This window comes from Aplidium turbinatum, chromosome 8, assembly GCF_918807975.1.
Source record: "Aplidium turbinatum chromosome 8, kaAplTurb1.1, whole genome shotgun sequence".
Lineage (NCBI taxonomy): Eukaryota > Metazoa > Chordata > Ascidiacea > Aplousobranchia > Polyclinidae > Aplidium > Aplidium turbinatum.
The window spans coordinates 10,586,637-10,600,879 of NC_137479.1; the positions used below are offsets into that span (position 1 = coordinate 10,586,637).

At 39.1% G+C, this 14,243-nt stretch overlaps 1 protein-coding gene across 1 annotated transcript in view; it reads right to left on the reverse strand.

Annotated features, from left to right (window-relative positions):
• LOC145776046 (dynein heavy chain domain-containing protein 1-like) overlaps positions 1-14,243 on the reverse strand; it is a 73,495-nt gene that overhangs the window by 36,406 nt on the left and 22,846 nt on the right. The window contains exons 26-44 of the mRNA XM_082587453.1: positions 13,689-13,762; positions 12,834-12,986; positions 12,305-12,498; positions 11,342-11,479; positions 10,537-10,728; positions 9,704-9,867; positions 9,147-9,222; positions 8,718-8,870; positions 7,973-8,149; positions 7,034-7,255; positions 5,402-5,569; positions 4,900-5,086; positions 4,029-4,276; positions 3,484-3,568; positions 2,667-2,807; positions 2,060-2,322; positions 1,468-1,562; positions 835-982; positions 194-311 (exon numbers count right to left, since the gene is read on the reverse strand). Coding sequence (XP_082443579.1) covers positions 194-311; positions 835-982; positions 1,468-1,562; positions 2,060-2,322; positions 2,667-2,807; positions 3,484-3,568; positions 4,029-4,276; positions 4,900-5,086; positions 5,402-5,569; positions 7,034-7,255; positions 7,973-8,149; positions 8,718-8,870; positions 9,147-9,222; positions 9,704-9,867; positions 10,537-10,728; positions 11,342-11,479; positions 12,305-12,498; positions 12,834-12,986; positions 13,689-13,762 — 2,996 coding nt within the window. The remainder of the gene's footprint in view (positions 1-193; positions 312-834; positions 983-1,467; positions 1,563-2,059; positions 2,323-2,666; positions 2,808-3,483; positions 3,569-4,028; positions 4,277-4,899; positions 5,087-5,401; positions 5,570-7,033; positions 7,256-7,972; positions 8,150-8,717; positions 8,871-9,146; positions 9,223-9,703; positions 9,868-10,536; positions 10,729-11,341; positions 11,480-12,304; positions 12,499-12,833; positions 12,987-13,688; positions 13,763-14,243) is intronic.

A 14,243-nucleotide genomic window follows, 5' to 3' on the forward strand; every position in this document is an offset into this window, starting at 1 on the left:
ACTGGCCATTTTTTGGGCTTGTCTTGAAAGTACTATTTACAAAAAGGTAGTGAACTTGTTTTTGAGAGTTATTCATAGATTATGGTACAATGTCACTGGGGACTCAAATAAAAATAAAATTTAAGTCCACCCCTACTCTAATGCGATAACAAACTAATTAAAAATGCTAATTTTTATCTCAAAAATACATCACCTCTTGAGCGGAGGGCAAATTGTAACTTGTTGTTAATTCATCTTGACCATAATCGTTAAGAATTATCTGGCTAATCGTTGTCTCGTTGCTCAATGTGTTCAAGGCCTTCGAAAGCAATCTAAAGATTGGCCAAAACAAATTGATGTACCAACGTTGATTAAATGAAAATGGTAGCGTTGAACAATATAATTTGTAGAGCAAACTAAATGCACATGGCCATGCATTACAAGCTATAGAAATGAGACAATATAGAGTTGTTGCAGTGATAAGAAGGTCATTCATAAAAATAAAGTGACTGCTTTCTGTCTTTCCTGCTGTAGAAAAACTTCCCCGTTAGAGTTTGTTTCACCTTGAGGAGTTTTTAATTAAAGTGGAAAGTTTTGATAAAGAAATGAAAAAACGCAAAAACTAGCAAAGAGTCCAACAATCAATAATTGTGATCAGTAAAGTCAGTACAGCACTAAAAAACTAATCTGTTCAGTGCCTTTCCGCTGCTGTAAGTTTTGTCCGGTGTCGAACCAGGGCCGGTTGATTATAAGCCCGCGTCTTACTCAGGTAGTAACATATGATGTCATTATACAGTCGTATATGCTTTATATATGTGATAAAAAAGGCTTCAATCAACGAAATACTGAACCTACCTGTACAACGTGGTTTTTCCCGAGCCAGCCTGGCCAGCTATGACAATGTTTTGATTCAGCTTGAGCATCGAATAAAGCTGACAAACTTTGTTGACCCACTCGTCAGAGATCTGGAGTCCGTCAGTCAGCATTTGGTTCTGAACAGCAACTGAAACAAAAAAGGAAATTGAGTAACATTAAAAAAAAAAACGATGGAGGTCTTTAAACCATAGAAAATGAACTAGTTGGAGACAAATTTTACATATCAATTGGGTTAACTTTGGCCATCACAAATCGCAGCTTCCAAGAACACTTTTGGAGATGTAACCTGTCTTGGCAATTGTAAAAGAAGGCACAACTGACAACATGCACAAGAAGCAATTTGATGCTAACACGTATAAAGATACGTTTACAATTTTCAGCTAGAAAATTGCTCTTAACGTCAAACTTTAAACTAAAGAGTTGGCATGACAAGTTTTTAATACGAAATCCGCCACGACAACATAGTCTGCACCGGTTGTGCTTTTTCATTGGATGTTTTTATTTGTCTTTGAATACGTTGGGATGTTTATTTTAACCAAGCAATTACATATTGCAATGGGAAAATTAATATTCCACAGATAATAGCCTATAGAATACTCCAAGCATACTCACTTGCTAGTTTGCCGTCTTTGCCCGAGGTGAGAGGTCGAGCGGTGAGTGGGAACAAATTCCGCAAATTTTCCTTCAGTGCCGACACAGAGTGAGAGCTGAAATGTGAACATGGAAGAGTTTTAAAAAAGAAAACTTATTTAAAATTTCAAAGATCGTTTTTTACTATTCTCAATTATTGAGAAGTTTCACTACATTTTCATCTGATACTTTCATCAGTCTGATACTTTTAACATAACGTAAAACTACCTCGCGTTGCACAAATGGTGTAAGTATGGTCCATTTATTCAGCTATCAATCGCAGTTGAGTAAAGACTAAAATGCTCTAGACTTAGTCGATTCTACACGAGATCATATCAACCGAGGTTTAAACTATACTGAATGCTTAGTGATTCCCTTTCGGCGGAGAAAGTAGATAGTAGAATAACCACAATACAAAATGCTTCTATTTTCAGCACTTGAATGTTTGCTTCAAACCAACATGCTGAAACTATTTTTAAACGTAATGCAAAACCGGACCAATTGTCTGAAGTTAATGTTTTTAAACATTACAATAACATCGAAAATATCATCTTCAGGAGGATACCTAACCCACCTGGGAAGTTTGAGAGGAAGGATGTTGAGGATCGCATCCACAATCGCCACCTCCTCGTTGTGGTTGGCCATAGCTACTTCAGATCTTTTGCTTGCTCGGGAGGAACTGGACATGGATGACACTGATGCAGTTATCGTTCCTCCAGGGACATTGATCTCGGACACAGATGCTGAGCGGCTCCTTTGCTGGGCTCGGAGTTTACATACGTTGACAGATGCAATTGAGATGATGGATTTTAAAGTTGTGAGATGTACACAGGCAAGCTAAAACACAAGACACCCGAATTATTACAGGTTTAAAAAATATCAAAAACCAGAAAGTGGCACATTACATTGAAAAATTTAAGTATATTGTAGAGCTCATGCCACACAGTTGTGGCAGTGGCTGCGTCGGTACATATCATTCTTATCAAAAAATAGGATTTTTCCATTTTTTATCCCACTAGGTATCTTTTTGGATCATTGGTAAATTAAAAACTAAACTTTTAATTAAACGTTTACTGACAAAGTTATTTTTTTTGGAATTTAAAAGTTATATTTACAGGTTACAGGCCGATTTAAGTCTATATAATTCTTCCATATTCAAGATAGTTGTACATTCAACTGACCTTTGTATATGACGTCCGCAGGCCACTTTGTTGACCTTCCACGCAAATGTGGTCACTCTGGGAATTGACCGCCTCGTACATGACAGTCAGCTTAGCCGACAAATTTGCTGAGTCATTGAAGCCAGCAGCTTGCAACCACACCTGAGTGGGATTGACAATTTCGATCAGTTTGTGTGATTATTTTATGTGGATTAGACGAGGGCTGTTTTAATAAGAGAAGACACAAAAATGCTTCACAGCTGCTGAGTGAGCAGAGAGTTACATTCTTTCACACAGTTTTTCGACCGTTGATTGAAGAGTTTTGAAAACTTTAAAAAAAATTCATATTTAAGTTTCAAGATTTCATCAGTTGGTTTTATTTCTGACCATCATATCAAAAACAATACACGTCAACATAGCAAAGGTAGAAGCGACAAAACGAGAACGTTAAAACGTGCTTGTGACCGAAGTAAGTTATTGAGTTGAAAGAAATTTGGCACGGTCGCAACACCTTCAGAAAAATTTAAGATATAAGGGAAAATAAAAAAAAGAAAATGTTACAAACAAAAAAAATAAAAATAAATAACATACTGTATATTTTTAGGCTATAGCTTTTTTAGCCCACATAACTTTAGCTGATATATTTACGATTTGTATGGACAGTTGCTATGAAGATCGGCCATGGTGCGTTATCAAGAGTGCTGATGGTATTAAAAATTGCTGATGGTATTAGGCATTAAAAATCTAAGCCACAAGAGGCGTAGCGTTGTTGATTATCATCTGTTAAGACTACTACCGATTTAACTATATCTAAACACCGCGTGTATTCGGCCAATACCTCCAGTAGTTTGTTGACATCCTGCTTCACAAGACAAGTGGGACGATAACAAAGTCTCAGACAATCTGGTACAGACGGGTACGCACTGCAATAAAAATAAAGACAACCTCTGAAGCAAATATAATATGTCGTTTTATTAATACGAAAGTTTACCTGAGGTATGGATATTATAGTGCTGTAGTAACTTTTAAAAATGTTCTACAAATATTTTATAGCGATCATGTGATGGTGTGAAAACACATTCAATAGAAAAATGAAACTTGGAACGCTTCGCTGATGCGTGATGCGCACTACTTCAATGCGCATGAAGAGTATGCAGCAATGTTATGTGATAAACGTCATTGTAAATGCATATCTTTATAAAATGGAAGGTTGGACGTTTTACACCAGATGAGCAGTTGTCACAAAGAGAAGGGTCATGACTCAGCTATAGACGTTAAATCAACGTAAGAAGGGACCAACTTTTCTACATGGAGGAAAACAAAACAGTCAAATATTTTCATCGCCAGTAAACCTAATCAGTCTTACAAAAACGAAACGCTTACCCGTTCGTCGTATTGAACGTCATAAAAGCGGCAAATCCACGCTGGCACCGAAGCAAGCGATTGGAAAACACGATGCTTCCGACAGGTCTGTCAGGCATCAGGCCGTGCTTGTAGTAGGCCCTGGCGTCGTAGTCTTCAAAGTGGGTTTCTTCGAGTGATTGGATGTAAGCTTTTGATATTTGAGGTTGCCACGCGGTTGCTGTTCCGTCAATGAGTGTCTCGTGGAGGGAATTGATAGAATGGCTTCTCTGGAAATAATAAGGGTAATCTTTTACAAGGTGTCTGATAGAAACAACACCTCGCTATTCCAGTTGAAAGCTCAGTTGGGATTTTAAGTCAATCAATCGCAATTCAATGAAAGACCGTAGGACTCACTATATTTTTACAACTTACTTCTTGCAGCCAGGCGAGATTACAACATTTGTAAAAAAAACGTCTCTCGTATTGCTACGAGCACTTTTTTCTCACAAGTTTTGACACACAGCAGTACATGTCCTGCAATGCGCATGGAATCCCGTTTTCAGTAATATTTTGTTACAGTTTTCAAAAATCTTAAAAAGGTAAAACGTGATAGCCTAACATAACCTCATACATAAATCTTCTTCAAAACCCAAATATGCCTAAAACTACAGCAAGCTAAAATGTTAAATATCAGCAAGAGATGACCTTTGCAGCCTACTTTGGTAGCAATATACAGGCATACGTACAGCCTAATAGTCAAATATAGAGCATAGCCTACACTATCACAATATATGGAAGTGATATAATGTACGTTTCTTTCAACGCTTCTTTAGTCAGACAAAGTTTGACTCTTCGGTACAAATTTACCATTTAGCTTTGTTAAAAATAATTGTTGAAGTTTAATGTGAACCTTCAACTTATTGCATTCATCGTTGCCACGAATCGTGTACTGTGTGTTGGTTGCCTGCTTGATGACGGAGTACATCTGCTGGATGTGTTTGACGTGCTGGGAGAGCATTGTCAGGGTCTGCTCTGTCAGGCGGTGGGCGTGGTCAAAACAAAGCCACGCTCCCGATTCGACCATCCCGCACAAGCAACTGCAAGTAGAATGGCAACTTGTGAGCCGGAGCCCGCGCAAATATGTAGGTTGTTCCTAAGGTAAACACAGGTTAGTCAGTGGCTAGCAGGACTCGTTGACAGCGATATCCAGTTTTGTTTAGAACGTTTCATCAGTAAACTGAATTTCTCATAAAGTTAGAATAATTTCGTTACACCACTGGAATGATACATTTCTATGTTCACATACACTACTTTAAACCTTCGCATTAATTCAGCAAAAAAAAAGAGAATTTTTTACGTATTTCAAAATAAAATAAAAGGACGATCTGATTTCTTTCCAAATTTCCGCATACCGTTTTAGAATCTTAATCGTCATTTGCTCGGAACAGTTCAAGTTGATGAATTGACGACCGAAAACTTGAGCGAGTTGTGCAAGAATCGATGACTTCCCGACCCCAGTTGATCCAAACAACCCAGCACACTGCCCCATCCTCACAGTCAGCCACAAGTCCAACATGCATCTGAAACAAAGACAGTTAAAAACGATAGTGTTCCTATAACCAGGTACCATTGCATGAAAAAGCAAAATAAAGTTCAAGTTAATATAGACAATTTTTATTTAAAAAAGTACCTTCTCATCCCAATCAGGGTGAAACAGACCGTAAAGGTTTTTAGGTGACTAGTAACTATATTTGATATGATTTGCACAGTTTGGCTTTTTTTATTTGGCTTTGAGCACTTTTTGTAGTGTTGATGGTATTTATTGTTTAAACCAGGGGCGTGCAACTGTTTATCTCAATGGGCCACAACGTACAATTATAATGAAGCTGAGGGCCAGTTTATCGAATAACACATGAATTTATATGAAAAATTTATTTAATGGAAACGTACACACAATCGTTACACATTGAGTGAGTGATTAATGAGATGTCTGATATCTTCTCTGTCCAGAGATCTTGCCAATGTCAGCTTTGACGGAGGAAGTGGCAACTCGAAGTTGACTTGACAAGTGCTCATCTGTAAGCTGATTCCTGCATTTTGTCTTGAACAGCTTCATTTTTGAAAAGAACTGCTCTCATAATGCAATGCTATCATGCTATAATAATTAGCAGAGTGTTTTGCACAGTAGTGTCGCTTGATATTGTGCTCTTTCATTACTGCTATAGTGTATTGACAAATCAGGCAAACAACACCTTGATTGTGTTGAACAACGAAGTAATTTATTCACCACTCATTGTTGAACTTCCGCCTTTCATAATCAACCTTCCTTTTCTTACTTGTAGACATTTTTACTATGCTAAGCTTTTTGTAGAATAAATATTAATATATTCACCACACTGCACCCATAAAGTAAGATTTATGTTAGGGAACGTTCAAATATTACGTAACGCTTTTTTTCCGAATTTTTGACCCCCCCTCCCCCATGTAACGCCAACGTAACGATTTTTTCAATCCCCCCTCCCCCATGTAACGCTTTTTCACTACGAATTCAGCACAAAAAACTACCATTCCGTACTCGAAAGCGTTACGTAACGTTTTGCTTGAACCCCCTCCCCCCCGATGTGACGCTAACGTAACGCTTTGCATAAACCCCCCCTCCCCCTCGAAGGCGTTACGTAATATTTGAACGTTCCCTGGCTGAATCATTGCCAGAAGAACAAGGCGGTTTTCTACAACGCTTACTAATGACGCAACAATAATGCTAATGATGTAATAATGCTAAAAGTCAATAACGCTAATGATGATGTTACAAATAACAACATCTTTCGATCTAACAGTGAAAAGCATTTAAAAATAATGGGCTACTTGATGAAGAATGTGCGGGCCACGTAAATGGGTACCGCGGGCCGTTCTCTGGCCCGCGGGCCGTATGTTGCACACCTCTGGTTTAAACCATTCTTATATGTAAAAAAACTAAATCTCTTCATAACTTTGTCACTTCTTGAAAATCTACATGGTGCAACTCGTTCAAAGCAAGTTCTTACTTCTCAGACATCGGAGTATACACTGTCCCAACACAGACACCAGAAAACCCTTTTCCGAAGTCTCCTCTGTACTCATACCCGTACTCTTCTCTGTATTCCAACTGTTCAACATAGCAATGGCCAACAGAAGCAGCTTTAGAAAGGATCTTGTTTGGCCCTTCCTCCACCACACGATCATTATGCATGCCTGCAGCCGTGTAGTCAACCAGAGCGATTTTATGTCTGAAAAAATATTCTCATTAACGAAAGGTAGTCTGTGTAATACTACTGTCGGTTATACAGCCGTCATATACTAAGTGACATTACTAAGGACAGGATGTCAATTCCCCTTTGTTTGAGTGCCTTTCCTACAACAAAGCACTCCACTTGAAGACATTCTACACTGCATAGAAATAAGAGACGTTTAGCAGTATCCAGGTATGCTAGAAGCTACACGTTCTGTCAATACTCAGGTTTTATGAAAGTGATATACGAATGATAATACTGGTATACCGTTTATCAAATACGCTTTAATATAGTTACCACTGCTTTTTACAATCAGCACAAGTTGACTGTTAAAAGTGATAATCAACTCTCTTTATATTGTTTCTATAAGTCCAGCAAATTACAGTATCATTTTGTAATTATTCAAACGTACGTGTTGAGCTAGAGTTTTAAATTCTTTTTCTTAGAATCGTATCATGCATTTTATAAAATCATTTCACTTCTATGAAGCGCAATGAACAATCACTAGGTAGATTTTTTTTTCTTTAGTTGATTGATTTTTCGAATGTTGGTACAATTTGTTTCTATTTTTGCTTCAATGTTGCAACTTTGCTTTTATAGTTCTGCAACACATTGGAGTTCAACCAAAATTTGAGTAGTATGGTAGGGCTTAGGGAGGCTTTTAAAGGATAAGAACCACCAAGTTAGCTGGTTGTGGATTATTCTTCAACATACTTGATCAGTCGTTGCCATTTGAAGCTGTTCTCTGAATCTGCCAACGGATCGCTTTCAAAAGCGCGAAGGATTTCCCGGTGGTAAGCCGTCTGTGTGATGAGAGCAGACAAGATGGATTGGAAACGTAACCGGAGAGGTGACTTGTGAGCAAGCGCCGTGTTGTCTTGCAGGGCTTGACTGAAAGTAAATCAAAAGTGCACACGTCACAGCTGAGTTGAAGGAGTATGACGTTGAATAAATTGAACCATGCCCGAATACTTTGAGATAAACACCTCCAAATGTTCGAATTATGTGATAAGTTTGTTTAAAAACAGCTTTTAATAAAAAGATTGATTTTTTTGTCGTATTGGTTGGTTTGGTTTTGAATCTTTATCCTCGGACTGACAAAGCCTTGATAGGTTATTCCTGGTTGTTTCGCATACTTTTAGAGGCTCTTGTCTTGACGCAGGGCTAGTTACCGAGATTGGCAGAGTGAAGTTTTCCGATTGTATCGATTATTCAATTTCTATGTCGAGTAGTTGAAGTTGTAAATGACGTGGACGAAAGACAGGGAAGCCAATCTCTGTGTCCAACTTTATGCAGGCCTTTAACTGTCCTGCCAGAAACACAGCCACATGCTCTTGAGCGGTGTCAAACCAGCGCCATTTCGAGTGCCGTGGTCAGGGCTCTCGCCACTCGGTTATACAGCCGACATAAAAAAAATTTAAATCATGAGCTTAAAATTAGTAAAAAAAAATCGACTAACACAAGTTGTTTGAACTGATAAATGGTTGACTTCTTGATGTCTTCCAGTTCTCCTTTCCTCTTTCCTCGTTTGAGGCAAGTTTCGACATCACGGTACCACAATATGGCGTCGGTTAGGAGAACGGTCTGGCTGGTGAACCTTAAAATCCAGTGGCTGCAAAACGTAAAACACTTAATATGTTGTATAGTCTTAATCGCTAGCGTGGAGGATACACCGATAGTTAGCGAATCGCAATTGCAATTGCTGTTCTATAAGAGTAGGTTACTCGTAGCCTTGTGCTGACTGCCAGATAGATCGCTCATTTTTACATAACTTGATCAATGTCAAACTCAAACAATTAAACCGACACGACCTACAACTCTGACGTAACCCATCGAATTGCTTTCTTACACACATAAACGTTTATCACACGCAACGCAACTGACTTACCTGAAGTCGTGTGATGGTGTGACGAAGGCTTCTGCATCGTACACCTCTTGGGCCGCTTCCATCAACCTCAGAGACTCTGCGTGGAAAAATAAAATTGTCGGTCAAACTCATACAAAAGCTGGTGAGTTATGGCAAATGAAAATGTTTCTATCTACGGCTCTGAAAAGTGAGCTTTAGGAAAAACGATAGACTCACAGGTTCAGCCACATGTAAACAAAACATCATCCGAACATTATTCCTTTGTGCCACCTTTTGCTTAATGAAAAATAAATGAGTAAGCACAAAATCTATGAAACATGAAGACAGTGCAACTTGAAAATCTGCAGCCGTTTTAAACCTTATAAGTTCAAAACATGTATCGACGGTTGCTTAAACACAAGCACCACGACAACACCCGAAAGAGTAAAGAAGGAAGCCAAATAAGAAACTATTAACTTTACTTAAAAATTCATGTCGGTCCAAAAATTAAATTTTAATTTGGTTCGACCTCTGCAGACTTTGTGTCAAAAATGAAGGAGGATTTTTGGATAAGTTATTGCAACCCAAACTTAACTTACTATCCTTCAGTCGACATTCCACAGACTCTTTCAGCTCCTCAACCAGTGAATCCTTGATCCTCCGCTCCAAGCTCGCAAGCCAAGTGTTTGCGTCACTATGAGCGGAGAGGGGTTCTATTCGAAGATGCTCTTGGTTTTCACCCAAGAGACAAGTAGCTTGAAGCCTGAAGTTTTTAAATGTTGTTAACAAAACACAATACAATTCGATGAAATCACAAGAGTTGGTATCACGGTCTTCAGAAAGACGTATGGTCTCGTTTTAGTTTTTCTACTTTGGTTTGAGGAACCAGAAGCCAGGACCCGTTTCACCAACTCACACAGCAAAGGACAAGACTGCAACAGCCGGGAATGAAAAATAGCCCGCAAACTTTGGTGATGTTCAGTAGGTTTGACGGGAAGGTGCACGTTAGCGCATGCTGTGGTAGTCGTCTATTCATTTAGAAAGTACGACATCAGCAAAAATGACAAACAAAACAACATGACATTAGCAGAAATGGGTTATCAAAGGTTCGACAAGTTAGCAAAGTCAGATAGCTACCATTCAAATTCTATTTCTCAAATTTTCCTTCAAACTAATCTAGCCATACCGCTCAAACAAAAATAAAGAGCAGGGGAATGTTAACCGTCTTTTAGTTTTACAGTACTTAAACTTTACAGACGCTCAGGCTTGACTACCACACTCTATCAGCATCAGGTTTCATTGCTATCAAGTCAGCAGGCGTAGAACAAAACTAGACCGCTGTTCAACAGTTTATGTGAAATATACTTCACTGGAGCTGCATTTTTGGCGGTGCTAAAACATAAGCCAACGGAAGTCAAATTCAAACCCTCACTTATGAGAGTGCAGTTCCAAGTCCAATGAGGTGTTGGAGTGTTTGTTGACTCCTGTGGAGAGAATTTGAGGAAGAGAGAAAAGCAAGGAAGAGGCGCCTTTGAAGCATTTCTTCACGTAAGGTACAAGACCCTTGGGTTGTCTTGAAATACCCAGTAACCGGACACAGTCGTCGTCACAGAGAAAGTACAACCTGAAAAAAAAAAGCTAAAAATTACATTTTTAACGTACATTTACGACTTCTCAATGAAATAAAATGTGATGCTAAAAACGGATATGCAACACACAGCGGCACACAGATTATGAAATACTTCTAAACTTCAACTTTATAGTTACTTTGTAGGAATGGAAATTAGATCAACTGAATCGTATTAAAATCTTATCTGCATCAAAAATTCATAAATTTAGTGGCTGCGTCGATCAAATTCAGTGCATTTAAACATTGTGACAACACAAAGCAACTCATTTCTCAGTAAAAAAGCTACTAAAAGCGTAACTTGGTACTGCCAGCAAAACTAGTAATCGTCGCCCACATGACCGAGTGGTGAGAGCCCTGGTACGACGCTCAAAAGGGCACCGGTTCAACAACCAGTAAAGAGCATGCGGCTGTATTTCTTTTACAGGACACTTAAAGATTAGCTTAAAGGGTGGACACAAAAGTTGGCTTCCTTACCCTTTCGTTCACGTAATCTAAATCTACAACTACCGGCCGGACATCAAGCCTGGATACGACAAAACGTGAATGCAAGACGTTCGGAATGAAGCAAATATCTTGCAGCGTCAAAGACTAACCTATCAAGACTCACCTTGGAAACTGAGATCGGAAGTCACCGAGAAGAGAAGATATTTCGTCTAAGATTTCATCTTCCGACTTGATGCAAGAAACCAAATGTTTGCGAAGAATGTCTCCTTGCAGGTCCCTCCAACCCCGCTGACCATGACGCCTGAAGATGGAGCAAGAAGATAAAATCTCAACTCGCAAAATTTGTCTTTTTTAGACTGTGATCCAATGTAAATGAAAGGATTTACTAGCTGGGACGAACTAAAAGACACATTCCATCATTGATCCACGAATCAAGGTGTTGAACTTAAAACAACTAAAACAATCAGTGATGGAAAAATGCTTGTACATTATCAGTGGAAAAGAAAAAAACAAACGTGTTTGCGGTTAGGTAACGCTTTTTCTAACATTGCGTTTTGTGGCAGACAAAATTAACACCAACGTTAGACAACAATCTTAAACATCATTAACAATGAAACTTTGAGTAAGATGCATGAAAATGAAACTTTTAAAGAAGAACGGGACGATTTACTGATAATAAATTTTACGCCAAAATAGTTATTCAGCAGGAATCTTTACCAACAGGTGGTTATCAACTGTACACACAGACTGACACATGGTTTGGTTGGTTTGGTTTTTGAATCTTTATCCTCAGACTGACTAAGCCTTGATAGGTTATTCCTGGTAGCTTCGCATTCTTGTAGAGGCTTTTGACGCAGGAGCGGTAACCGAGATTGACAGAGTGAAGTTTCCGATTGTTGTTGCCGGAGAATTATTCCATTCACTAGGTACCGCTGAATGGAAAGCAGTCCCGAAATGCGTTGCTCAAGCGCACGCCGCACACCCCGAGAGTCGAACCAGCGCAGCGTGATCTGGAGCCTGGCGCGTGCTAACCACTGAGCTAATGGGGCGGACAAATAAGTTTAAAAGAAACCGTTCGTAACTTGTGTGATTTTCAAATTAGTATTTCAGCCCAGCAGCAACATACCTCGAAAGAACTGACAGAACTTTGGCATCAAGCAACATCGAATTAATGAAATCTTTGTATTTTTGGTCAACCGCGAGAAATAGATCGTCGTGCGATGGGAACCTCTTTGCTAAGTTCGCCTCACCGTTGAAGACCCTGTTGAGGTACATCCACTTGTCTTGGCACGTCACCCACAAGTGTATGATCTCACCGATCTGAGACACACAAAAACAAAATTTGTGGATAAATTGCGTTGATTGCAAGCACGACCTTGCGCCAACGACGCAGTTTTAAACGTTTTTCGTCATGTTATTGCTGCGTTTTGAAAACTGATCAAAATTGATGTAAAATTAGACTTGATAAGTTATTGATTGCAAAGTTTATACGTCTGTAGTCTGCCGCCTTTGAAAAACGTGCATGATTAATTAACTGGAGTAATGGCGATTCCAAAAGTTTCAACAAGCAACATACACGAAAGCTGAAAAAAACTAAGGAAGGCAAAAGTAAAGAAAAAAAAAAACAGTTTCAATCATAGAAACCATAAACTGACTTGTCTAAGTGTGTCGCTCCATATCTCCGCATCTTGCTTCACTTCAATGGCATGGCGTGACTGCAGCATGGCTTGGAGAGTTACTTGGCTTTCAGAGAGATCTTTGAGCAAATCATTGACCCCGACTAAAATGTAAGTCCCGCTGTCTTTCTCCTAATGTTATAAACGCACGTATCAGTGAACGACGTGAGAAAAGATTCAGGCGAGATAACATACCAAAATAAACGCAATTTTAAGTAAAACCAGGAATTAATACTTTGAGAATATAGAAAAATAACCTGACAACACACTTTCAATGTTATGGCAATTCAACATAAGCAGGTACACCGAGGTTTCCAAGTGCCCCAATAAGAAAGTCTCACTAGCTACCTTTGTTAGAGCGTGCACTTTGTTGGATCGCAAACGTAGGAAGCTAAGCTACACTACGTGATTTAACAAGTCTTTTGACTTTCTTGTTGAGTTAAAAGATTGTTCAACCCTGTGGTGATAGTCAGTCATATGTTTATGGTGCTTAAAACATTGGGCTTCATGTGCGTAGCCATCACAACAGGTATGAAGCTCATCAGTCATCACACCACAATATTACTGCCTGAAACAGCGATAGGACAGCTACACCAATTGGTTATTGAAGGTATGGTGGAAGGAAAGAGGTGCAAGGGAAGAAGGAAATGAACTTGGAGAGATGATGCAAAACAGTAGGCTGACTTGTCACGCATCGGAGAAGCAAAAAGAGTAGCAGAAGAACGTGACGTGTGGAAGCAATTGACAGCCAAACTACGACTCGGAGACGGCACACGATGATGACGGTGATGAAACAGCGTGATCTACTTCTCCACAAAGCAGCTTCCTACTCACCATCTGCTTCGGCTTGCCAGTAGCATGGTGGTTGGATTTTTCGTGAGTTTTCGCATGGTTGGGGTGTTTCAATGCTGAAAGACAAAGTGTTTAAAAAGCGCTACAGCCTACTTGTTTGGATATTTGTCTATGATCATTGTATTTGTTTTGAAGTGATAATAATCACGAGGTTTATTTTAAAAAGCCGTTCTTGCGTAGAGCAACCATTCGTTGTTCTTATACGTTCTGATTCAATCCATTCTCTCTCTAAGGGTACCTCTAAATTAGTTGTCTGGAAAATATTGGCATCCCACATGACAAAATAAAGCTTTTCCACTAACAAAAGTCATTCAAATGGAAAGGTCATACTTAGCACTGAGAATGCGAAGAATGAAAATACTTCACTGACTTAAAAGCGATATTGCTAGTAGGGTCGCAAGTTCTCAAAACACTTCTTTGAAACCCCGCAGACAGAGGTGCTGCATCTCAAAGATGTTTTGTCTGTTTTTTATTTCCAGTAAGCCAGCCTAAAACTTTATCGTAAGAGATAAACAGTCAGCTTAACCGGGACTCGAA